The 25,852-nt window shown below is 46.3% G+C and overlaps 1 protein-coding gene across 1 annotated transcript in view; it reads left to right on the top strand.

Annotated features, from left to right (window-relative positions):
• The window catches only part of INTS6 (integrator complex subunit 6), a 462,066-nt gene that overhangs the window by 396,662 nt on the left and 39,552 nt on the right, over positions 1–25,852 (top strand). Inside the window, exon 16 of the mRNA XM_086935031.1 lies at positions 14,006–14,383. Coding sequence (XP_086791157.1) covers positions 14,006–14,383 — 378 coding nt within the window. The remainder of the gene's footprint in view (positions 1–14,005; positions 14,384–25,852) is intronic.

Here is a 25,852-nt window from a genome sequence, read left to right as displayed (position 1 = left end):
CAATGTAGAGATGCACTCTGATGCTATTGAGGAAGACTTCCTCTTTGATACCCTCACAACATCTGAAAGACACGTTAAAACACTCCCAATGCTACAAGGGGTGTTAAAACACGCAGGTGACATCTTTAAGGACACTGCTAGAGCCCGGGTTATAAACCCTAGGATTGAGAAAAAATACAGAGCTGCACCTATAGATCCTACACAAGTCAAAAAATTAATTCCCTTTGGGCGAATTAACATCAATACATAAGTACTTACAGACAAACAATAAACTCACCAATACCAAAAAGTAACAAGGAAGCAATGATAATAGTGAAAAATTCAATACACGTGAAAACACTATGGTAAAATTAAATCTTAGGACAATTTATTAACATACATTATATTTGTTAAAAATTGGGAAACACATACAGAACGAAACAATAATAAATAAAATCAACATTCCAATAAAAAGGAGCTACAGGAAAAAGGACTAAACTCAAATAAAACCGCTATTTTGAATTTTCCTTGATTTCTTATTCCAAATTCACTCCTTGAGCATCGACGCGTTTCGGCGGTATAGTCAGTATATAACCGCCTTCATCAGGGTATTTTTACAACTGTTTCCCAATACTTCTCGGGCACAAAACTGATTTTTCAGTGCGTCATAAGGGGTATACTGCCTCCTTATCCTTTGCAGGAGATATTCATCCAGCAAATTATCTTCTTAGCATATACCGTGTTCTGAATTAGAAGAATGGCGAAATCATATTCATATTTTCAAATTCGGTAGCACATCCAGCATAATGGCTGAGAAAAAAAGTTTAAAAATAGTATGGACCCAGCACACGGTAAAACAGTATGCACTCGATATAGAATTCCAGGTAGGTTCAAGGCGTTAAAACGTTATATGGTTCCAGCTTACGGATAGATACCCAAAACACGAGATTATTCTCTCCTTGCTTATCCTCCTTTTTTAAGCTGACAAACGTCCCGCGTGATATAGTCTGGTCCTTCTGACGGCTATAGATCCTACATACATCAAAGGACAGCTACCCCTAGATTCCTTAGTGGTGTCAAACGCACGTAAACGTGCAAACTCACAAACTACTGGTGAGGCTGCACCTCCAGACAAGGAATCTAAAATATTTGAGGCATCAGGCAAAAGAGTGGCCGCTCAGGCAGCAAACTCCTGGAGAATAGCCAACACACAGGCCTTGCTGGCCAGATATGATAGGGCGCACTACGACAATTTGGAAGAAATTCTCCAACACTTGCCTGATCCCTACAAACAGCAGGCAGATGAACTCCTACAAGAGGGAAAGCTCATCACCAATGCATCCATTAAGTGTGCCCTAGACGCGGCAGACACAGCTGCCAGATCCATTAATACCAGCGTGCTAATAAGACGACATGCATGGCTTCGTATATCAGGCTTTAAGAATGAAGTCCAGTCTACAATTCCTAATCAGCCAATTAACCCAGACTTTTTATTTGGTCCAGCTGTTGATTCTATTCTGGACAAAATGAAAAAAGATGCAGAAACCGCAAAATCTATGGGAGCACTTCAGTCCCAACAACACCGTGGCTCCTTTCGTCGCTCCAATTATAGAGGAGGAGCGCGAGGAACATCAAAGCAATCCTCCAACTACAAATCTAACACACAATCCACATATAACAAGAACACCAGCAGGGCGGGTTATAGAGGAAACAATACCAAAGGCAGAGGTCGTGGAGGCAATGCAAATAGATCCTCCACTAACGCAAAGCAGTGACTTCTTGACACCCCCCCCCCCCCCCCCAGACCACGTAACACCAATCGGGGGAAGAATACAACAATTTCAACAAGTCTGGTTAAATATCACCTCAGACAAGTGGGTCAGGCAAATTATCCAACATGGCTATTGCCTAGAGCTCACCTCAACTCCACCCAACATACCACCCGTGCACCGCCCTATGTCACAAGAACATATAAGGTTACTCCAGCAAGAGGTCATCAGTATGCTGCAAAAGGGGGCCATAGAACCAGTCCCACTACAACATCAGGGAACAGGAGTATACTCCTTATACTTCCTAATTCCAAAGAAGGACAGGACTCTCAGACCAATATTGGACCTCAGCCCCCTCAACCTCTACATTCTGTCAGAGCATTTTCACATGCTCACTCTCCAGCAAGTCTTACCATTGCTTCGCCAGGGAGACTTCCTAGCAACTTTGGACCTCAAAGATGCATACTTTGATATACCAATACACCCTGCTCACAAAGTTTTTGAGATTCATCATTCAAGGGCAACACTACCAATTCAAGGTCATGCCATTTGGGGTGACAACAGCTCCAAGAGTGTTCACCAAATGCCTATCTACAGTCTCAGCACATCTCAGAAGGCAACACGTACACGTGTACCCTTATCTGGACGACTGGCTAATACACGCGCCAACAGCCCAACAATGTGCCAACAACATGTCAAAGACCATAAACCTACTGCACAGTTTAGGATTCTCACTAAACTACCCAAAGTCACACCTACAACCCTCCCACGTCCAACAGTACCTGGGAGCAACAATAGATGCACTGTCAGCAAAAGCATATCCCAACACAGCACGGGTCCAGGGAATGCAGACGCTAATACAAAAGTTTAGACCCCAACACTCACTACCAGCTCGAGTATTTATGCAGCTAATAGGCATGATGGCCTCGTGCATATTCAGTTCCTCCCGCCAGACTACATGTGCGTCCGCTACAAGAATGCCTAGCAAGGCAGTGGAACCAGGCTCATGGGCAACTAAAAGACCTAGTGTTGGTGACCAATCGTGCATACAACTCTCTGCATTGGTGGAATCCACAAAACCATTGCAAAGGTCGACTGTTCCAAGAGCCTGTCCCACAAATAGTGCTAACAGCGGACGCATCCCTACTAGGATGGGGAGCCCATGCCCTACACTACAGGGACTCTGGACTTTACAGCAAAATAAAATGCATATCAATCTCCTAGAATTGATGGCCATCTTTCTAGCCCTAAAAGCGTTCGTGAAACACTTACGCAACAAATCTGTGTTGATCCGGACGGACAACATGACAGCTATGTATTACATTCAGAAACAGGGAGGAACACACTCGCCACAGCTGTCGCACCTAGCTCAAGCAATGTGGAAATGGGCCATTCAGAGGAACATCTTTCTCATGGCAGAACACCTCCCAGGCAAAGACAGCCAAGTGGCCGACCTCCTAAGCAGGCACAGCCAACAGATGCACGAATGGGAAATTCACCCCAAAGTGCTCCAACCATTATTCCGGAAGTGGGGACATCCGGAAATAGATCTGTTTGCCACAAGCGAAAACGCAAAATGCCAGTACTTTGCCGCCAGGTTCCCACATCCGCAGTCGCAAGGCAATGCGATATGGATGCACTGGTCAGGCAAATTTGCGTACGCTTTTACCCCAGCTCCACTGATTCCGCTGGTGGCACGCCAAATGCGCCAACATTCGCTGAAGTTAATCCTAGTTTCTCCCACGTGGGCGAGGCAACCATGGTACACAACGTTCCTAGAACTGTCAGTGGTGCCTCATCAAAGACTGCGACTAACACCCAGTCTTCTAACGCAGAACCATGCCGAAATCCAACACCCAGATCCCCAACAGCTGAACCTAGCGATCTGGCTCCTGAGATCCTAGAGTTTGGGTACCTCAACTTGCCTCCAGACTGCATGAATATTATCAAAGAGGCAAGGAAACCCACTACCAGAGCATGCTATGCAGCAAAGTGGAAACGTTTTGTAATTTACTGTAATAACAATGACATTAACCCACTTGATGCGTCCACTCAAAACATCATTTGATAACTATTGTACCTCCAACGTTGCAATTTAGCTTTTTCTTCCATCAGAATACACCTAGCTGTGTTAGCAGCATATTTGCAAAACGGGCAACACCTTTCACTATTCATGCCAAAGGTGGTATCCCATTTCCATATAAATCAAACTATAGAACTGCCAGTGTTCTTTCAGAACCCACAAACAGTAGCTGAGAGGGCCTTGCATACCCTTGATGTCAAAAGAGCTCTGCTATATTACATAGACGGAATCAAAACATTTCGAAAGACAAAACAATTGTTTGTTGCCTTCTCAATGCAACACATGGGTAACCCTATCTCAAAATCAGGTTTAGCCAGATGGATAGTTAAGTGCATACAAATATGTTATATAAAGGCAAAACGCACCTTAACAGCCCCCCCCTAGAGCGCATTACACACGCAAGCTAGGGGCATCCATGGCTTTCCTAGGAAATATTCCTTTACACGAAATTTGCAGAGCAGCCACATGGTCAGCCACACATACATTTACAAAACACTATTGTGTAGATGTACATTCAAAACAGCAAGCTGCTGTAGGACAGGCTGTTCTCTAAACTCTTTTCCAGACTGCTGCAGCTGACACAGGTAGCCTCCGCTAAGGGAGATACTGCAATACATTCTATGCAGATATGAATTCAGCAGCCCACATGCCTCGAACGGAACATGCTACTTACCAGTATGCATCTGTTCTTGGCATGTAGGGCTGCTGACATTCATATCGCCCACCCGCCTCCCCGGTGCCTGTCGCCGCTGCAGCATTCATTCTTTGCATGGACATCTCTTACCGTACTATACTCCATCTCTGCCACAATGGCGAAAAACAATCTGGGGATGGAGAGGATGCCCATGCACACTGTAGTCCGAGGGAGGAGCCACCTATCCTGTGATACTTCGAAGACTCTTCCAGGACAACAATGTGCAATCATCCGGACCCAACACTAGGCGGTGATCTATGCACAGATATGAATGTCAGCGGCCCTACATGCCAGGAACAGATGCATACTGGTAAGTAGCATATTCCATACAGGGATATGGACAGGGCACCATCATGGTGCCACATCTGAAGAGAGATATTGAGAGGACCATAAATTATAAACCTACTGTTCTTTTACGTACTTTAACTAATTATAGCAAAACTACAGGGTCCTTCATGTTTTTGAGTGGCTTCTATTGGAGAGAAAAGCCTGCATCAAAAAGTTAGCTTTCCTTTGCGCCATGCAACCTGTTGATGACTGAACAATTCTGTTTTAGTAAGAGGTTGATATTGGTTTGCCAGTCAGTCTTTCATAGGTTGATGAGTCTTTCCCCATTTTTCTTTTACAAGTGGGCGTATCATGTTCCAGCCAAAGGCTCCCTTAGGACTCTGACATTGCTTGATACCAAAAGACGAAATAGTCATGGCACTACTTTCACATTTTTGGTAGTTCTTCTGTACTAGTTGTTCCTGGTGTGGATCAGACTAGCACCAAATCTCTTAAAAGGTTTTGTCCTTTGTATTGTTCACACCAAGCTCAAGAACTGTGAGTTTAAGTTAGGGTTTTGTACTACTTTCAGTACTAGCTGTCAGTCTTCACTTTTTTACTGTCAGGACAAATTTGAAAGGGTGGTGGTCTATAGATATCTGTACCAAGTTTAAAGTAGTCTTCACAACCCAAGATAAGAGCCAGTTGCCATCCACAGTCTTATGGTTCTCAATATTGAGCTTGACTTCATGAGCAAAGGCCTAAACTCTGGGTTTTTTCATGGTGCCCCTCACTGATTTCGTAGTTTCTCTATTAATCATCAATAAGCAATACCTTAGGTATACGGACTAAAGTCTGTAATAAAGGCAGATACGATGCAGTTTCAGTTTCAGTAAGTCTTTATTTCGAAATAAAATTCATAAAAGACAATATACAATTCATGAAATATTAATAAGTCATCATGTCAGTAGAACATTAAAAAAATTATTAAACAATTGATAAAGACTTTACAATAAAATGCCTTTGGACATTATCTATTATAAATCAGCATCAATATATAAAACCATCATAAAATGTTCAAATTCCTGGTACGAATTATCCATGCCCAACCTAGGAACTTGGCCACACCGACCACAATAAACTCAGACGGGTTAGTACGAAAAATCCTCAGGGCTTCAAGGTACCCCTTGCTATCCAGTCTACAACATAAGGGTTTAATCCATTTTATGCGTGGGGCACGATAGGCTGGGCAGGCAAAAAAAAGTGACCAATGCTCTCTAGATGACCCGGACCCCAAGGACAGCAATTATTTGAATTCACATTCCACTTAGCAGTAAAGGAGTTGATAGGGAGCGTCCCGACACGGAATTGATATAATTTCCGGTCGAGGGTTTTACAAATCACGTCCCAGTATGGCTCAAGGGAAGGTGTCAGTTTATAAGTCAGAAAAAGACCTGTTAAGTTAGTAACTTCCGATTGGATGACTAGTTAATTTAACAGATGCCCAAAACTGGTCTTTAAAATCTTGTTTGGAGGGAAAGATGGAACCCCCCGGATTACACCAGAGCTGATGGAGACCCATTTCTAGCAAAACCTTTTTCCCTTCCCTAAGCCATGGGATTCTAGAAGCTCCCCACAAAGATTTAACCTCATCTAATTCTTTGGCAAAAAGGCTGAGCTCCGGAGTCGTCCAGATCCGCCATATTGCCACCAAGGGGAACCGGGCCATCTCATTTAAGGGTTTACAACCTAAGTCTAGCAACAGCGGTTTTGTGGGTGTCTGGGATGTGAAAAAAAAATTGACTACCTGGTTGATGAACAGGAGAAAAAGAGTAGGGGCCAACACACATCCCTGGCGCACCCAACGTGTCACCGGGAAGCTGTCGGTCACCTGTCCTTGTTTACCCCACCTAACTCTGGCAAAGTTGTCCTCGTGTAATCTCATAACTATGTCCAGACGTTCTACGGGTAGGCCCATAAGTCTCAGTGAGTCCCACAATTTAGCTCTTGGAACCAAGTCGAAAGCCGACTTAAGGTCCACAAAAGCGGCATAAATTACCCCTCCACCCAACAGAACCACCTTCCAATATAACATAGTAAGTCTAAAGACCTGGTCTATGGTGCTAGTGCCCAGTCTGAACGCAGCTTGCATGGGGGACAATATGTTTTCCAACTCGATCCACCCCTGTATTCTTGCCTGTACCATCCTAGCAACTATTTTTTGAAGTGAATCTATCAGACTTATAGGGCGGTAATTTCCTGGGATTGAACGGTCCCCTTTTTTGAAAACAAGTAAGATATCCGCCCCTTTCCAGGAGTCGGGGATCCTAGCCCCTGCTGCAATGGTGTTCGCCAACTTGGTTATGTACGGGACCCATACATCAAGATTCAATTTAAAAAGATCAGCTGGGATTGCATCCAGTCCAGGTGCTTTTCCCTGACTGTACCGAACCAAGGGCATGCTCTGTCTCAGTACATGAAAAGGTAAGCACGGCCCCATCAAAGGGAGTCAGATCTGCTGTAAGCACCTCCTGTGTTTCATGTACTGCACTCATGTCTTTAAATTTAAATTGAGCAGAGTAGAAGACCACCCAATCTACTGCAGAAACATGGTTCACAGGTATTTGAGAATCCGGATTCCTGCCCCACTTTACAGTCTCCCAAAACTTCGTTTGGTTGGATGATTGGCACGCCAAAAGGAGTTCTGCCCAATATTTATCATCCCACTCCCTCTTAGCTGCCCACAATACTTGTTTATATGACGTCCGGGCAATTTTAATGTCATTAATGTCCCTGGTTTTAAGTACAGAAAGTAATTTACTATGTGCTACCCTACAACTCTTATTATACCACCTTTTGCGAGCATGATCTTTCTTTGACCTTAGTGGCTTAGTGAGCAAAATTTTTAGTTCCCTAAAGCATTTCTCATGTAAATCGATTATTTGGAAGTCAACACCAGCGTGAGATGGAAGATCCGCCATGACGCCCATTGTTTACTTTGCTACCTCCTCTATGTCTTTGATAAGCGGTGGGTCTGCAATGACCTTAGTCCATTTTACCCGTCTTCTGTCATTACACAGGATGACATCAGATGTTAGAACTGCTGTTGCAGAGGGTCCAAACCCCGCACCGGGTATTCTGAGTCCCAATGAGAGAGGGTTATGATCACTCTCTGGCCAAACCACAACCTCCATATCAACCACGAAAGACCAAAGATCTAGTTTGACTAGTACATAGTCTATCTGACTCATACTAACCCCATTATTAAAGGTAGGTTGACCAGACTTATCAGAGGGTGTGCGCCCATTCGCTGCCCTCAACCCCCACTCCAAACAAAATCCCGTCCAGAGAAGTGCTGCCTCGGTTCCCCTGACACCCTTGCTTATGGTCAATGGCGGGATGTTCCAAACAGAATCCTCATCGGCACCGACATTCTCCACTAAATTAAGGATAGGTTCGAATGAACAATTTAAATCCCCTGCCATTAGGATAAAATTGTCACTCCCTAATTCCCTCAAAAGCAAATCGAGGTCATTCAAGACTGGCTGTTTACGACCTCCTTGGCAGCCCTGGGCATAAATATTTATTAACACGAGACTCCGATCATTTCCCCTATTGAGTTTGATACATAAGAGGTCCGGGTTGTTCATCAGAATTTTGGATGGTCGGTACCCCAGAGAGTGTCTAATCCATACCACCAATCCTCCAGAGGCTCTTCCCTTTAGGCAGGTTTATAGTAATTTAAGTATCCTGCTCTAAATAACGGGGCTGGTGCCCATGTCTCCTGCAGCACAACAATGTCAAAGGTGTCGATGAATTCGGCCCAATCTTCATTATCCAAACGACCCCTTAACCCTGCTATGTTCCAGGAGACCACTTTGAGCAACCCCACTTGGCTACAGGCAGGGTTAGTCTCTAGTAAGTTAACATCCGCCACCCTGGTCTCAGTAATCTTAAGGACAGGGCTCAAACTCAGGCTCTGACTGGGACCTTCGGGCAGACGTACAGTGTCTTCACAATGTTCAGGTGAAATAGAGACAGTACTCACAGAAAGGGGAATATGTTGAGGGTCACAAGCAGGTGCCTTTATCCTCGTAAGTCAGTCGACCTCATCTAAACATCCATACCGATTTAAAGTTGGTGCCCCTTCCCAACAACCATTGCGACCTTGCCATACATCCATTCGCCCACCCCGCACTGGGTTTCGAGCTAATGACCAATTCCCATCTTGATTTAAACTTGGCCGCGGGGGGTAGTAGAAGAAGGTAAGTGGTCTAACAACAATTAATGAATTTTCACCTCGTGCATCCCAAGAGCATAAACGTTGTGCCGTGTGAGGATCTGCAAAGGAGACAACAATGCAGTCACCAGGTATGGATTTAGAAGTTGGGCCTATCCAAGGGACCCTCTGCACCATTAAGACATTACTTCTTAAATGATTAGGTAATTGTCTATTTGTATTAAGCCAGTGAATTACCTTATTTTTTAATGACCAGAAGTTCTCCGGGGATTGTGTCTCCAATACAGGCACTCCAGCCAAGATCACAACATAGGGCCTAGCATCTGGGGGTAGATCTATAAAACCCCCGCAAAAGTTATGTACATTTCGGGATCCCTGTGGGTATGTACGATGAGTCGGTGTTATTTGGTCTAGGGGCAGCAACCTGCTTGGTAGGTGGCATACATTGGGCGGAGCGGGGAGCGGGAGCAATAGTTTGGGGAATAGTGGCTGTGGGATTATAAATCTTTGTGCGTGGTTTGGGTATTGGGTTGGGCGGGGACTGAACAGGTGAGGCTGCTACTGGTACCTGCGCAATATTCTCTACTCACAGTAACATTTTTTGTTCCATTTGCTTAAGGCTAAGGCTAGCTAGTGTGACAATAGTCTTGTCCATTTCTAGCAGATGATTTTCAATGCGTGAGAGTCTGAGTTCAAGGGGAGATAAGAGCTTTTTCAGGGTCACCCATACTATTCCTAAATTTTCAGGGTTTTTCAGGGTCTCCCATACTATTCTTAAATAGTCCACCATTAATCCCCGCGACGAGATGTGAGCGAGCCTCATTGGCTAGTATATCTAATTCAACTTTATCTATGCTTGTACAGGGCTCTACATCACTGAGACTTAGGTCAGCTTGGGGCACGTCTTCATCCACCCTGCTTAATACAGGGGGGTCTTCTATTGTTAAAGAATTGTGCCCTAGCGATTTTGGCCTTCTTTTTAGCATAGGCTGATCTAGCGATGCGTTTTCTTTTTTGATTACCAAACCCTATGATGATTGGGACTCACAACCACATGATTCTCCTCAGAATTTATTTTGGGCATATTTAAATCTAGTACAGGGGGAAGAGACTTTGGCTCAGGCCTGGGGGAAGCCGGGCCAGAGGTAATAGCTTGCACAGATGGAAAAGTGACTGTAGGGTGATGAATGACCGCCTCTGTTGTTATTAACGGGCTCTCAGGGGTTTTAGCAGAGGCAATTTTACCTAAGGATGACCTTTTTGACATGTCTAGGTCCTGGGATAGTCTTCTAGCCGCGTCTAACTCGATGGAAACTCTATGTTGCATTTTGGTAATTTCATTATCAATGGCCGTGTTGGTCTTTGTTATGAAGTCATCAAGTGTTCCGTTTGCCATTTTCCCTCCCTTAGCGGTCTTACTGCGACTTCCTCGTGAACACATGATATGTCTCTAACCCGAATGCAAGCAGGATATAATGGGCAACGAGGAGAGTAAAAAGGGAAATGGCCCAGTCCAGTCCTTCCCGTCCTCGAACGGCCTCAAACGGCCCGCTCTTTGCCCGGTCTTCGCCCCGAGCTGCGTCCCGCGCTGCGGGAGACCAGCCCCAATATATGGGGGTGGTTACGGCCAGAGGGCGGAGCAACAGGGAGAGCGGACCGGAAGATGGGTGTCGGTCAGGCAGGAACTCCTGGGTAATGGAGTCCCTGCAACGCTCGCAGCCCCGTTACCTGCCTCTGCCCGGGACCAATAGTTCACAACACCCTTGGTGGCAGCCTCTATCTCCACGAGGCGAAGCGGCACCCGCGAAGCGGGTGCGGCGAGATCCGATGTGCAAAGCTGTGCGATGTGCAAAGAAAGCGAGCAAGTCCTCCTCCCCTCAGCAAACGCTCTCCGCAGGTAGGGTCCACAGAGGTGCGCCCGCCAAATAGCAGCAAGCAGGGGATTTAATGCTCCTCAGGTGGCCAGAGGGCGGAGCAACAGGGAGAGCGGACCGGAAGATGGGTGTCGGTCAGGCAGGGACTCCTGGGTAATGAAGTCCCTGCAACGCTCGCAGCCCCGTTACCTGCCTCTGCCCGGGACCAATAGTTCACAACACCCTCGATCGCAGCCTCTATCTCCACGAGGCGAAGCGGGACCCGCGAAGCAGCACCCGCGAAGCTGTGCGATGTGCAAAGAAAGCGAGCAAGTCCTCCTCCCCTCAGCAAACGCTCTCCGCAGGTAGGGTCCACAGAGGTGCGCCCCTCTGTTACCCCTTTTCCTCCTTCAAAAGTTAGCTTCTCCCTGTATTCCATTAGTGTTACAGCACAGCTTGGTGACAAATGTAATTCAAGAGTCAAGCATGCTTCTGCTTTCTTAAATCTATTGATACTGTGTGGAATGCATTCTGAGGTGCGCCTGTCTCTCTGAATTGAATGGCTCAGACACCTCAATATTTATTCTAAAACCGTACACAAACAGATTAGAAGACAGGAGCCTAAAACTAGAGATTTTCTTATCCATGCAGCAAATCTTGAACCAAACGTCTGGTATCTTTTATACTAATTTGTAAACAATTATGTTCATAACTGTAAAAAGTAAGGTTTAAAGGAATTTATGCAGTTATGTGCCTATGAAGAAACTAGGGACAGTGTAAATTCTTGACAATTCTCCAGATCTCTCAAGAATTGTTAAAGAGCTGTGGGAGCCTTGAGCACCTCTTTTTGTTGGACCAAGAAGTTACTTGGTCAGAGCCTACTATGCTTGAACTTGAGCTCTGCAAAATAAAAATTAAGCCATGAAATTTCGCAAAGTTCCATAACTTTGGCTAGATTTGTACACTTTGCCATTAGTTGTAAAATGTAACCGATTCTGCAGAAAAATTTCTACTACAAGTTTTTCGTTTTTAATTTTATTTTTGAGTGACAGCTATACAACGAAAACAGTTTTCACAAAGTTGTGATTCCCGTATCCATCGTCATCATAAAAGATGTCAAAACGCATTCCAAACCCTTACAATAATACCACCCCTATGCACCCCACTCTAATTCTCCCCACCCACATGTTTTTTTGTTATTTGTTTTTGCAAAATCTACATTGCTGAACTAATTTGGAGTCTGGTATCATATCTACCCTTCTACACCCCCACATCACTCAAAGCTTGTTTTTGATTATATTTGTTTGCAAAATCAGCTTCTACAGATAACTTTTTTCCCAGGTTTGATCCTGCATTAGAGGATGATCAAATGTACCCTTTTAGTCAATGTAGATTAAATGTATTTGTGTTCAGTAAAGAAATATGCAGGCCCCATTGTTCCACTTCATTCAGTCAAGCAGCCCTTTATCTGCGCACCAGTTCCTTTTTGCCATGGTTTGAGCTCAGTCATTTGAACAGAGATCATTGACTTGGATGCCTTTCTGTGCTACACCATAATTTGAAGATGTATAACCAGTTTTATCTGTTTATTGCTAGACTCAAGGCTATCTTCGAATCTGGGAATAGTGACAGCAGCGTCATAAAGTTGTTCAGCCATGTTGCACATCCTTTATAAGGACTCAGAACAGAGGCCCCTCTTATTTTTCAAAAAGTGTTGCAAAGATGGCTGGATACAACCTATACTTATTGCATTAGATGGACTTGTATACAGACGTCTTATACCCTCTCCCCCCAAGGGTAATATGTATGCCTTTGACAAATGCAAGGAGGAGATCTAACCAAAGTTGGCATCAGTACTTGGATTATCACCAGGCCCGAATGGTTCTTCACTTGCACCAAGACTTGTTCTTTGCAACACAAGATGCAAAAGAGTTATATGTCTGTTTTGTGAGGAATGTATCTCCCTTGATGGAGAAGCTTGATCAGCAATGAAAAGTGAGGCCACGTCCTTTTAAAGTGCCAGGCTGCCCCCTCAATCTCATTGGGCTTCTTCCCATATTGCACACAAATGCAAAACCTGCACCATTAGGCTGTTAACGCTATCAAAAAGTCACCTTGACCAATTTCATAATGAGAACTCCTGTTGCTATTGCATATTTTCCCTGTGGGAGAGAACTTCAGGCTTTAAAAGTAGGCTGTTGGTACCAAATCCATAAATATGCTGTAGGAGGAGGTTGTAACCATTTGTATATATGCAACCAGATGGTAACTGCTAAACTGTTTTTGTGAGGTGTGAGCACTGTTATGTCTAGGATCATTACAATTAGTCTTTTTTATAATGGAAAAGGGTGCAGACCATCTTTATTCCATACCAGACTACCACAGTTTCTCACAGATTCTTGTCCTAGAGAAGAATTATGGCCTTTATCCAGTCTTTCAGGTTAGCTGTGTACTACAAATATTAGGTCTATTTCTTAGACATTCATGATGCTTAGTTTAATATCACACATGAGAATGCCTTTTTCTTTTTCCCAGATGTAAAGAAAAGTAAAATAACTTGTCACATCATGTTATTTGATTTGAATGTAAATCTCTTCAAATGCAATGTTTACTTGCCACCTTTGAGTAGCCTTCTGACCATATGTGGATGCCTTACTCTTCATGAAACACTCATCCAAACACTCTTGTTCATCAACTGCCATTGGTGAAGTTTCCCAATTCCTATTTATACCTTGGAAAGATTCAATTTAATTAAAGTAGTTGACTTAAAAGCAGGAGCCAGTCATTTGTTTTTTTGCACATTGCACATGTACAGCATCATAATGATTACAGCAAGTGCAGAAAGTTACAACGGTTTGCTTTTGAATCCATATAACTGTTTGAGAGATGTATCTTACAAAATAGTCTTTATTTTTTATTTTTATTAACCGCAAGATTTAAGCAACTGTTTTACCTCCACTATTGATCTCGTAGCACTGATCAATATAGTAAGAATGAAACCATGTTACGCTCTACACCAAACTGTTGCTATAATCTGGGAGCAAACTTAATGATCTAAAAAGTGACTTTGGCTGAACATGTTTTGATTTGAACTGTTTGTATGTTTAATTTTTCTTTAAGCTCCTGATGTAAACACGGATACTGTAAGTAGCGAACCTGTGGAGAATCATGTTGCTGATCAGCTTCTGATGGAGGATTTTACAAGCATATCTACTGAAACAGACTTTTTACCATCACCTTCTCCTTTTAACACATTGGAACAAATGACCAACCACATAGAGGACCTAAACCATGATCATTCAGAAGCTGATGACCTTAGTGATGATGAACTTATAGAAAATCATGAGCATTTAGAAGACACTGAATGTTTAGAGAATGATCATTCGTCAGTAATGCCCATAAACAAAGCAAGGAGACTATTGTATTCTAGGAGCTACGAAGAGGTCAATACAGAACTAAAGGCACAAATTATGAAGGAGATTCGAAAACCAGGCAGAAGTAAGTATGACTGTAAAACGTCTTGGTACATATGTTTACACTGGACCAATTGATTTTGGTGTGCTGCTTCTGTTTCTAAATGTTACGTATTTTAGCACACCAATACATTTTAAATTAAACTGATATCACCGAGAATTGTAAACTTATGTCACCATATGCCCAAATTCACAAAGGTAAATCTATGGGTGTCAAAATTCTGCACAGGTTGATTTATGCCAATGAGGAAATTCCAGCCTAAATGCAGTTCAGCTGCGTTTGGTGGAGATGTATGCACAGTAGTAGACACATGTCCCCTTCCCCCCCAATCTTACAGAAGAGGATAGGGGCACGTCCAATTAAAATTACAAACATCAGCTTACTTTAGGCATACCTCTACCAAATGTAGTTTTATACCTTGCAGGCAGAGATTTCCGCCTATGCTATCTAGATCTGCAAATTGAAAAGATTCTGACCTGACAAATATTTCTGCTGGGTTTACTATAATAGACCCCACACCCTCGGCTCTGTTTGCTTCCCCTTGTGTTACGAGATGATATGGAGCCAGACACAAGCTACAGTTGTGTCATCCGTGTGGGACATGTGTTGTGTGCATACATTTTGGTAGATGTGACTACAAATATTGGTAAATATATGTGGGAACTGTGACTTACTAACGAGTTACATGACCTTTTGCTGCCAGATATGTTTCAACAAATACAAACGTAAGGGGTGTTGCCATTGTTCTGAAGAGTGCTGGGTTGTTTATGGTTTGTGTAATAAACCTATATGAAAAGAAAAGTACTGCTCTGGAAGTCGTACAGTATTGTGAATAACATCATTACTTATTGCTAGACCTAAACCCCAAATATCTAGAAACCTCACAAAGCAAGCAATTTAGATTAAACCTTTCACTTGCAATTTGTGATGCAATACTAAAGGCTCTCTGCCTCTAGGGGCCAAAAAGATGGGAGAGAAGGAAGCAGAGAGATAGATCTGAGTGGAAATCTCAATCATGGTACAGCTGCATCACTAACACCTCCGGCAACCTTATTCCTAGGCAGGGAATCCCCAAAGCGATCAGCCGCTAGCTCCCCTTCAAACAATATACCCGAAGACACACTGCAAATGTTGCAGATAGGCAAATTGTCAGTCACTCTGCGGGCATGCACTTGCTGATTCCATTTGCATGAACACTTGCTGTCTACCCTGGGCTCTACTAGAAAGCCCACTGGTAAATTCTGGCCTCCTGCCACCAGCATGTCTGGAACAAGCCAGGAAAGGACAATAGTCAACCACTGGCAATTATCTTTCGTTTTCCGAATCGCCACATGTACCACACTCCAATTGCTACATGCAATTGCTACAGGCAAGGACCACCATCACTGTTCTGCCTGCTGCATTATTTGCATTGTCTGCATCTCTTCAACTTTTGAAAGGCAGACTATATGCTTATTTCACTAGCAAAAGTGGGTGCTCTTTGTGCAGCACAGCTCCATACAGTTGTGCTGTGTTTCCTCATGTTTACGGACTGTGGACTTTGTATCTGTGAAATTTATGCATATATAAATAAATCTGGCAAAAGGCATCTACCATACATGTATCCGCTCAGTTTATTTATTAGTTTGATTAATTAAAATCATTATATGTAAAGAGCCTTGCAGTGAAATTACACGTACATACAATAACCAACAATAATTGTTAAAAGCTTTTAAGAGGATATAAAGTACAATCAATAATATTTCTAAGAAGCAAACTGTGCCCTGTAAGCAAAGTTTAAAATTATTAGGAATAATATAATAGGATGAAAAAATATTTACATAGAGTTTTGACAGTTTTGTGCTATCGACGTATAGTCCCGGGTTATGGAAAAAGGGAAGAAAGTTCAAAGTGCAGGCTTGTTGGCCCTTTTGCGGTTTTGTAACTTAAGGTGCTTAACAAATGGGGGCATCAGGATGTTAGTCTGGGCTGGTTTGATGTCCTGACCCCACTGGGTAAAGCCCACAAATATGGTGCAGGGAGATGGAAAATACAAAACCATCTTGTGGTGTGCAAGTCACCAGGGGTTAGTGGGGCTTCTCATGGGCCACTTGCAGTAGTCAGTGGGGGCTGACTGACTGCTGGGGGATAGAAAGAGAACCTATAACACACTACAACAAAGCCAGTGTCACCCTGTAGGGGCGTTGAGGAGTGTGAATCAGATGGAATCTGTGAATTTCACCAGTCTAGCTAGGGCCCTTGGCGTGTTGTCAGAAAAGCACAGATCAGAGGCCTTCCTGCACAATCTGATGCCGTTGGCCCGGAACAGAAAAAGTAGCAGTCGATGGTGATCACCACCAAATTTAGGGCAGCAACAACGCAACTGAAGCCAAGATTCTCTGCTGTAAATACATGCCCTGCATGTAGTTGCTTCTGCCCACCGCGCCCAGGTGGAGTTAAAGTCTGAAATTGGCGAGGCAATGAGTTTCGTAGAATAGTTTCCTACTTGCATGTTAAAGTAAGGCTGGGCCTTCCCTTGGGTGTAGGATGTGTCCAGTGCCATGGAAAGGTGAAGCTCTGCCTTACCCTCTTAGTGTCCCATTCAAATGAGGTTTGCATTAACTGCCTGTTAACAGCTTTTTTCCTTGCTGAGCATGTTATTTCTTGGGTGTGCAAGTTGGCAGCCACAATGTTGAGACTTTGTTAATAGGGTTTGCCATGCGGTGCACTCCCCTTCAAAGATTGAATCTGATGGAGACATCTAGCCGCAGATTTCTTACCTTTTTAACTTCCAGGTGTCCGGCTGTGTTTAGAAGATTTTTCTTAGCAGTACCCCTGTGTGCTGGAAGGTGGTGTCTGTCGACTCCACGTGACGTTGTTGTGTTCTTAGTCATCGTGAAGTCTGCATTAATATAACTGCCACTTCGGCGTGCTAACGTCAGCGCAGATCTGTCGAAGAGAGCTTAACCCCTGTCATTTTTAGGTCTCGGCTATAACGCGCTGAAAGCGCGTTCTCGACAGAGAACTATTGTCGGCGTCTCAGCAGTCTGAGACGCCGAAGTGAGACAAGACCTGGCCACGCGCAGCGTTTCCCCATAGGATAACGTTGTGCGTGCGGCCAGGTCTGGTCTCCACGGCATGCCAATGCAGACCGGATCGCGACGCGCGCCTGCTGGAGTGCAGGGGGAGTCTGCAGAGGGCCGCGCGGCACTCTTCACGAGGAGCGCGGCGGTGATAAACAGGCTGGCTGCTAACTACAGAATGTCTCTGAATTAACTGGAAGTTTGAAGTGGCTGCAAGTGCGGATCGCCTTCTGCCGATGTATGTAAACTCTGCTGAGCGGCTGCTGTGAGTTCTGTTCTGAAGTGCACTGTTGTCTGTTGGTGAGTGAGGTGAGATCATAGCATGCTGCTGTTAGCATGCTGACATCCATCCAAGGGAGGTGCCAGTGCTGTGTTGATGATTACTTGTTCTTTTGACGTATGGCGCATCGGTCAGTGAGCCACAGACGGTACGTCACTCACAGCTTTCACCGGTACCTTTCCTCTGGTAGAGCAGCGTGCAGCTTTTGATCCCTCAGGCAGGAGCTTTCCATATTTCAGTGCTGCTTGCTTGCAAACAGAGGTTGGCTAGTGTCCCCAGTGTGTGTGAGTGAGCAGTTTGAGCTGAACTGTGTAAACCTGCTCTTCCAAGTGTGTCCGCTGAAGACAGTAATCGTAACTTCAGTTACAAATACTACCTGCTACTCTCTCTTTTAGAGACGCGTGCACGTCCTCCCTGCTGCCGAAGGCGCAGAATACCGAGCCGATTGAAGAAAGCATCCTCCAGCTAAGGCGATGCTTTGCCTGGCTGTTGTCTTATTGTAATCGGTTTGTGCTTCCACCAAATCCCATCCGAAGTTTATCCTTTCATATTTACTGTACGTTTTTTTTATTTGCACAGTTGATTGATTGTTCAATGCTTAATTCATGCAGAAACTTGTTTTACGGCAAATCACCAGGTTTCCAACCGATGCAATGGTTTCTTTTTATCAGCGTGGCAGAGGGACGGGTGTCCAAGGTTACTCCACATGCTTTAACAAGAAAGCTGTTTGGAAAGGAGGGTGATCATTTCCTGGTGCTCAAGAGGTTCGGGCCAGCTGTTTCTCAAACTGCAACATCTGTTTCATTTTGAGATTCTTTCTCATGGTCTGAGCACTATGCATTGAAAGTAAGCCGCTTATTTGGTGGTGGGTGTTTTAATTTCTCAGGCCTGGTCGCCTCCATCATAGAGACAAGGACATTTTTTCCTAAATGTTATTTGTTTTGATAGTTTACCATAGCATAAACCAAGCCCAAACAGAGTTTCAAGTAGGCTGTCCAAAGGGACATAGCAGTATTTGAAAAGTAGAATGTATTAGACAAAAAGGAAAGGCATTCAGTAGAGAAATGTATTAAAATTAAATAGTCATAAAATATTTTAAAACATATACCGTTATGAAGCAATAAAGGGGTTTGAGCAGTCCCAGGATAAATCAAGACATTTTGGACATCTCCGACCTACTCATAAATCTAGGAAGGGTTTCTGAGTTGTACACTCATTGGCAATTGACTGTCAGAAAGTTCCAGATATAGGAATAACACTTTAGAAAGATTGGGAGAGTAAAGCACGTCCTTGCTGTGAGCTCTTTCTTCCCAAGGTGGGCAACTTTCAGGCCATGTGTTGAGGTTATTTGAATGAACTGTCTTTTAAACCGGACAGGAGGTGTCTTAAATGCACATCTAGCCTTAATTGGAAGTCATTTGTCTGAGCGCAGGATTGGTGAATTGTGATTTTAATTGCAGGTACCTGAGAATAGCTTGTTCACTTATGACACCCAAAGGCAAAGAGTATCAGTAGGCAGAGTTAGTAGGCTCTTCATCAAGGTTCCCTAACGGTCAAGTGAGTCTATAACCGTGAGGATGGTTCACTCGGTAAAAAGATCCTACTGCAGATATTGGAGTGAGGTCTGCAAGTCACTTGTTACCATCCCTATATCATAATTTAGCTGGTCAATGTACCTGTTGTAGGGCGCTAACTCAGTGCAACATGCAGGCAACAGATGTCAGCCTAATCTAGCTGCTGGTGATGCTAGTTGTGTGTGGCCCACTCATTCAGTTCTAGCTTTCTAACCTAACGCATATTGCATGCTGGGGTTTTAGAACCCCTTAAAGCTGCACCCCACAAGTCACACAGTGCAACGAATGATTGTCTATAAAGTTGATTGATTGACACATCGAAGCACATACATGCAGACACGCAAATACACCAGGGCACATATAAGCATGCACATCGAAACACACGCACATAAAAGCACAGACATGCAAATACACCAGGGCACATATAAGACCGCACACACATGCACGCACCTACACAATAACACATTTCTATATTGCCAAGCAAGTACACAAGCAAACACAAATATAAGCCCACAGATGCATACACACATATAGGCACTCACGCAGCCCACACAATTGCACATGGTTCCATTTGGCTACATAAAAACGCACACTCAATGCCACACAAACACGTAAAAGTTTGTTTAGATATGCCGCGTGGATCCATGCACACACAAGGCATACACGCTCTCAAGCCAACACACACAACCAAACACGCACACATGGATCTGTGCACAATGTCACACACACACACACACACACACACACATGCACGGGCAAACACGGCCACCTGTTCACACATTCATCACTGCTCTTGTGCTGCATGGAATATTACAGTTGGTGTTGCAATATTTAGCAATGCCAATAGCTCAAACTTAATTAACCCGAGATCTATTGCATTGCAAATGCTTGTTGTCGACTGATTTTGGTGTGCTAAGGATGCCTAGCAAGAAGACCTCTGGGTTCAAGACGTGCAGCACTTTTTACCGTGCCATGTTGGTCATGGACTTTGTGGGTCTGTGGGGCAAGACCACGACATAGTCATGCTCCGATTGTCCGGCCATGTTGCCGAAAGCTTTGAGGAATCGGTCCCTTATGCTAATCTTGGCTCGGTAACCCGCGCCTCGCAAGTCGCCCCGTCTGTCTCTATCGCAGTCTTGGTTGAGAGGAAGGTACGAGCACCGCTCTGGCTGATCGTAGTCCTCTTCTTCCAAGTAGTCGGGTAAGAGGCATCACAAAGCACAAGAAGTCAAAGCATGCTTCCACTTTGCCATGTTCGTCGCATGAAGAGACAGTGGAACCTCAGCGATCGAGGCCCAGTTCTGTGGAGCGGGTGCCTGCGTCAGCGCTGCGTTTTCCTCCCTTTCCGGGGCCTGGAGCGACCCCCACCCAGCTTAAGGAGTTCTTTGACTCTATATGAGGGCAGCCTAACCCTGCCCGTGTGCCTTATGGTTTGGCAGGCTCGAATGAAGGAGTCCCTGTGGGTTCTGCACCTTCGGCTCTGGCACCAGTGCCACGGCCGCCTAATGGACCTTTTCCTCGATCCGGACCGCCGCCTGTCTCACCTCAAACACAACCGTCCCCGACACCGCGCCGGCAACAGAGGTCCTCGGCGGTGCCTCCCCAATCCTCATTCTTGAAGACACAGAGCCGGTTGTGCTTCCTATGATGCCAACTTAACCTGCCCTATTCTGAAAAGTTGGGAATGTATGTGGAGGATTGGGACACAATATATGGACTGGTGTGAGGAACAGGGCGATGCCAGTTGTGTGAACACCTTCCCGGATTCTGGCATGGTGTCTCCCCTTACCGTGGCTACGGAGGATGGGGCATCATTCACTGTGGTGGTGCATAGGGCTGCGGAGGACTTTGACCTGCAGCTCCCTACGGTAGCAGTCAAGACTAACATCTTGACAGAGGTCTTGCAGCCTGGTGTCCCCAGCTCAGAACCCTTTCTGCCTTTCAATGAGGCCTGAACGGATGTTCTTCTAGATACCTGGTACAAGCCCAGCACAGGGGCTCCTGTGAATAGAAAGATTGCACGCTGCCATCGCCCTTCACTGGGCAACCCAGCCTTCCTCACCCCCCCACAAAGCTTTCTGGTTCTAGCTTTCACTTCCCGTGGCACGTTTAGTTCCACACCCCCAGACAGGAAATCCAAGCGATTAAAGTTTTGGGAAGAAAATGTTCTTCTTCGAATGTCTTGCATTGTGATCTGTGAACACCGCGTGACTTTTGGGCTGTTATTACCATTCGATGTGGGACACGGTTGCACAGGTGCTGCCCAGAATCTCTGAGGACGACTGGATTCTGCTCTCTCAAGTTATTTCAGATGCAGCGAAGTTCGCCATTTGAGGTGGCTTGGACATGACAGACAATCTGGGTAGAACGATTTCACAACAGTGGCCCTACGTCGCCACGCTGAGGATGTCTGGTTTTTAAGGGATGTTTAGGCTAATCTTATGGACATGCTCTTTAATTGTTCGAGCTCTTTGGGGACAAAGCAGAAGCTGCATTAGAACATTTCAATGACTCGCAGGCTACTGCCAAGTCCTCGGACCTCACCACAACATCCTGGCCGGTTTCTGCTTTCCACTTCTTTAATGGCTTCGGAAGGGGCTACCAACCACACCAACCCTATTCCAGCTAGAGGGTCCCGCAATTTCAGCAACCTCTGCGGGATTTGGACGCAGTTTACCCTGACCCAGAGGGTCGAAGGCCAGAAGTCAAGACACGATCCCCTCCTCCACCGCAAAACCCTCCTAGCTCGATCCCCCAGGATCATTCTCGGCCAGTTGGTGGCAGAATACGCCATCTCCACCACTGGCAAGACATTACCTTTGACTGGTGGGTGTTGCATATAGTCAGACGGGTTACTCCCTCCCCTTCAAAACTACCCCTCCATCCATGCCTCCAGTGTACAATCGGCTGACAGAGGATCACCTTGCCTAATTCCCACGAGGAAGTCAAAGCTCTCTTGGCCAACGGAGCTATAGAGGGTTTCCAGGCCAGAAATAGGCTATGGTGGTTACTCCCGATATTTTCTGGTCCAAAAGAAGGCTGGAGGCCTTCGTCCTAGCCTCAACCTCAAAGCCTTTAACTGCTTCCTCAAAAAGGAGAAGTTCAAGATGCTCACCCTAGCTCAGGTCCTGTCTGCCTGAACCCAGGAGACTGGATGGTAGCGCTGGACTTGCAGGATGCCTATTTTCATACCCCCATCCTGCCTGCCCATTCACACTACCTGTGGTTTATGGTAGGCCACAAGCACTTTGTTTGCTGTGCTCCCTTTCAGCCTCAATAGTACCCCTTGGGTGTTCATAATGGGGATGGTGGTGGTCGCAGCCCATCTGCGGAGATCAGGGGTTCCAGTTTCCTCTATCTTGACGACTGGTTGTTGAAGACTGGCTCATCCCAAACAGTCGTTTCCCACCTCCAGACTACGGCAAACCTCCTGCATTTGCTGAGGTTTACTGTCAACGTCCTGACGACGCACCTGATTCCCTCTTTCTCCCTTAAATGGAGAGGTTCCGGACACAGTGAAGTTTTGGGCCTATCCTCCTGAATGGCAAGTCCAGGATATTCAGGCTACGATACCGATGTTTCAGCCTCCACCATGTATTTCAGTGAGAATGACTCTGAGGCTGTTGGTTCTCATGGCCTCCTGCATCCTGCTGGTGGACCATGCAAGGTGTCACATGCGAGCTCTGCAGTGAGACCTGAAGTTTCAGTGGGCTCTGCACCGAAGAAATCTCACCGACCTGGTTCAGATACTAGAGGACACTGCGAAAGACTTGCAGTGGTGGTTGACAAACCACGATTGGGTCAGAGGCAGACCCCTCTCCCTTTCCCACCCAGATCTCACAATAGTGACAGGTGGCCATCTGGGGCAGGTTGTAGGAAGCTGGGTTCCTGTTGCAGTAACCCCTCCACTTTTTCCCAGACTACAATTTGACTCGGTGTGCCCTTGGTCCCAGCCAATCAGGTTGCCAGGGCCTGTGTTCTTTCCCAAAACTGTACCTTTGTACCCCTAATTGACACCTCTGGCCATATGCAATTCCCTTGTAAAAGGTACCAAGGGTACCAAGAGCACTGTGCCCAGTGCTGCAGCACATATTATGCTACCCTTAGAGGTACTGTGCACACACACAGATATACACCCGACACACACGCCTGACACACACACACACACACACGCCTGACACACACACACACACACGCCTGACACACACACACACACGCCTGACACACACACACACGCCTGACACACACACACACGCCTGACACACACATGCCTGACACACACACACGCCTGACACACACACACACACACACGCCTGACACGCACACGCCTGACACACCCACAACACATGTGACACCCACAACACATGTGACACCCACAACACATGTGACACCCACAACACATGTGACACCCACAACACATCCGACACCCACAACACATCCGACACCCACAACACATCCGACACACCCACAACACATCCGACACACCCACAACACACCTGACACACACACACCTGACACACACACACACACCTGACACACACACACACACCCGACACACACACACACACACCCGACACACACACACACCCGACACACACACACCCGACACACACACCCGACACACACACACACACACACAACACCCACAACACATCCGGCACACCCACAATACACCTGACACACACACACCCGACACACACACACACACCTGACACACACCCAACACACACACACCCGACACACACACCCGACACACACACGCACACACCTGACACACACGCACACACCTGAAACACACACGCACACACCTGACACACACGCACACACCTGACACACACACGCACACACCTGACACACACACGCACACACCTGACACACACACACGCACACACCTGACACACACACGCACACACCTGACACACACACGCACACACCCGACACACACACACCCGACACACACACACCCGACACACACACACCCGACACACACACACGGCACACACACACACATCAAGCACTGTGACCAGGGCTGCAGCACATATTATGCTACCCTTACCATCGAACACACACACCCGACACACACAACACATCCGACACACCCAACACATCCGACACACCCACAACATACCTGACACCTGACACACACACACACCTGACACACACACACACACACACACACCTGACACACACACACACACCTGACACACACACACCTGACACACACACCTGACACACACCTGACACACACACACACACCTGACACACACACACACACACACACACCTGACACACACACGCACACACCTGACACACACACACACACCTGACACACACACGCACACACCTGACACACACACACCTGACACACACACGCACACACCTGACACACACACACCCGACACACACACACGGCACACACACACCGAGCACTGTGACCAGGGCTGCAGCAGATATTATGCTACCCTTACCATCGAACACACACACCCGACACACACAACACACACACACAACACCCACAACACATCCAACACACACAACACATCCGACACACCCACAACATACCTGACACCTGACACACACACACCTGACACACACACACACACACACCTGACACACACACACACACCTGACACGCACACACCTGACACGCACACACCTGACACACACACCTGACACACACACACACACACCTGACACACACACACACCTGACACACACACACACACCTGACACACACACACACACCTGACACACACACACACACCTGACACACACACACACACACCTGACACACACACACACACACCTGACACACACACACCTGACACACACACACACCTGACACACACACACACACACCTGACACACACCTGACACACACACACACCGGACACACACACACACCTGACACACACACACACACACCTGACACACACACACCTGACACACACACACACACCTGACACACACACACCCGACACACACACACACACCCGACACACACACACACCCGACACACACCCGACACACACACACACACCCGACACACACACACACCCGACACACACACACACCCAACACACAACACCCACAACACATCCGACACACCCACAATACACCTGACACACACACACCCGACACACACCCGACACACACACACACCCGACACACACGCAAACACACCCGACACACGCAAACACACCCGACACACGCAAACACACCCGACACACACGCAAACACACCCGGCTCACACACACACACACCCGGCACACACACACACACACCCAGCACACACACACCCGGCGCACACACCCCCCGGCGTGCACACACACACACACCCCCCGGCGCACACACACACACACCCCCGGCGCGCACACACACCCCCGGCGCACACACACACCCCCGGCACACACACACACACACACACACCCCCCCGGCACACACACACACCCCCGGCACACACACACACCCCCGGCACACACCCCCGGCACACACACCCGACACACACACACCCGACACACACACACCCGACACACACACACCCGACACACACACACCCCCGGCACACACACACACA

Source organism: Lissotriton vulgaris, chromosome 8 (assembly GCF_964263255.1).
Source record: "Lissotriton vulgaris chromosome 8, aLisVul1.2, whole genome shotgun sequence".
Lineage (NCBI taxonomy): Eukaryota > Metazoa > Chordata > Amphibia > Caudata > Salamandridae > Lissotriton > Lissotriton vulgaris.
The sequence above is the reverse complement of the archived record's forward strand: the minus strand, read 5'-3'. Positions and strand labels throughout refer to the sequence as shown.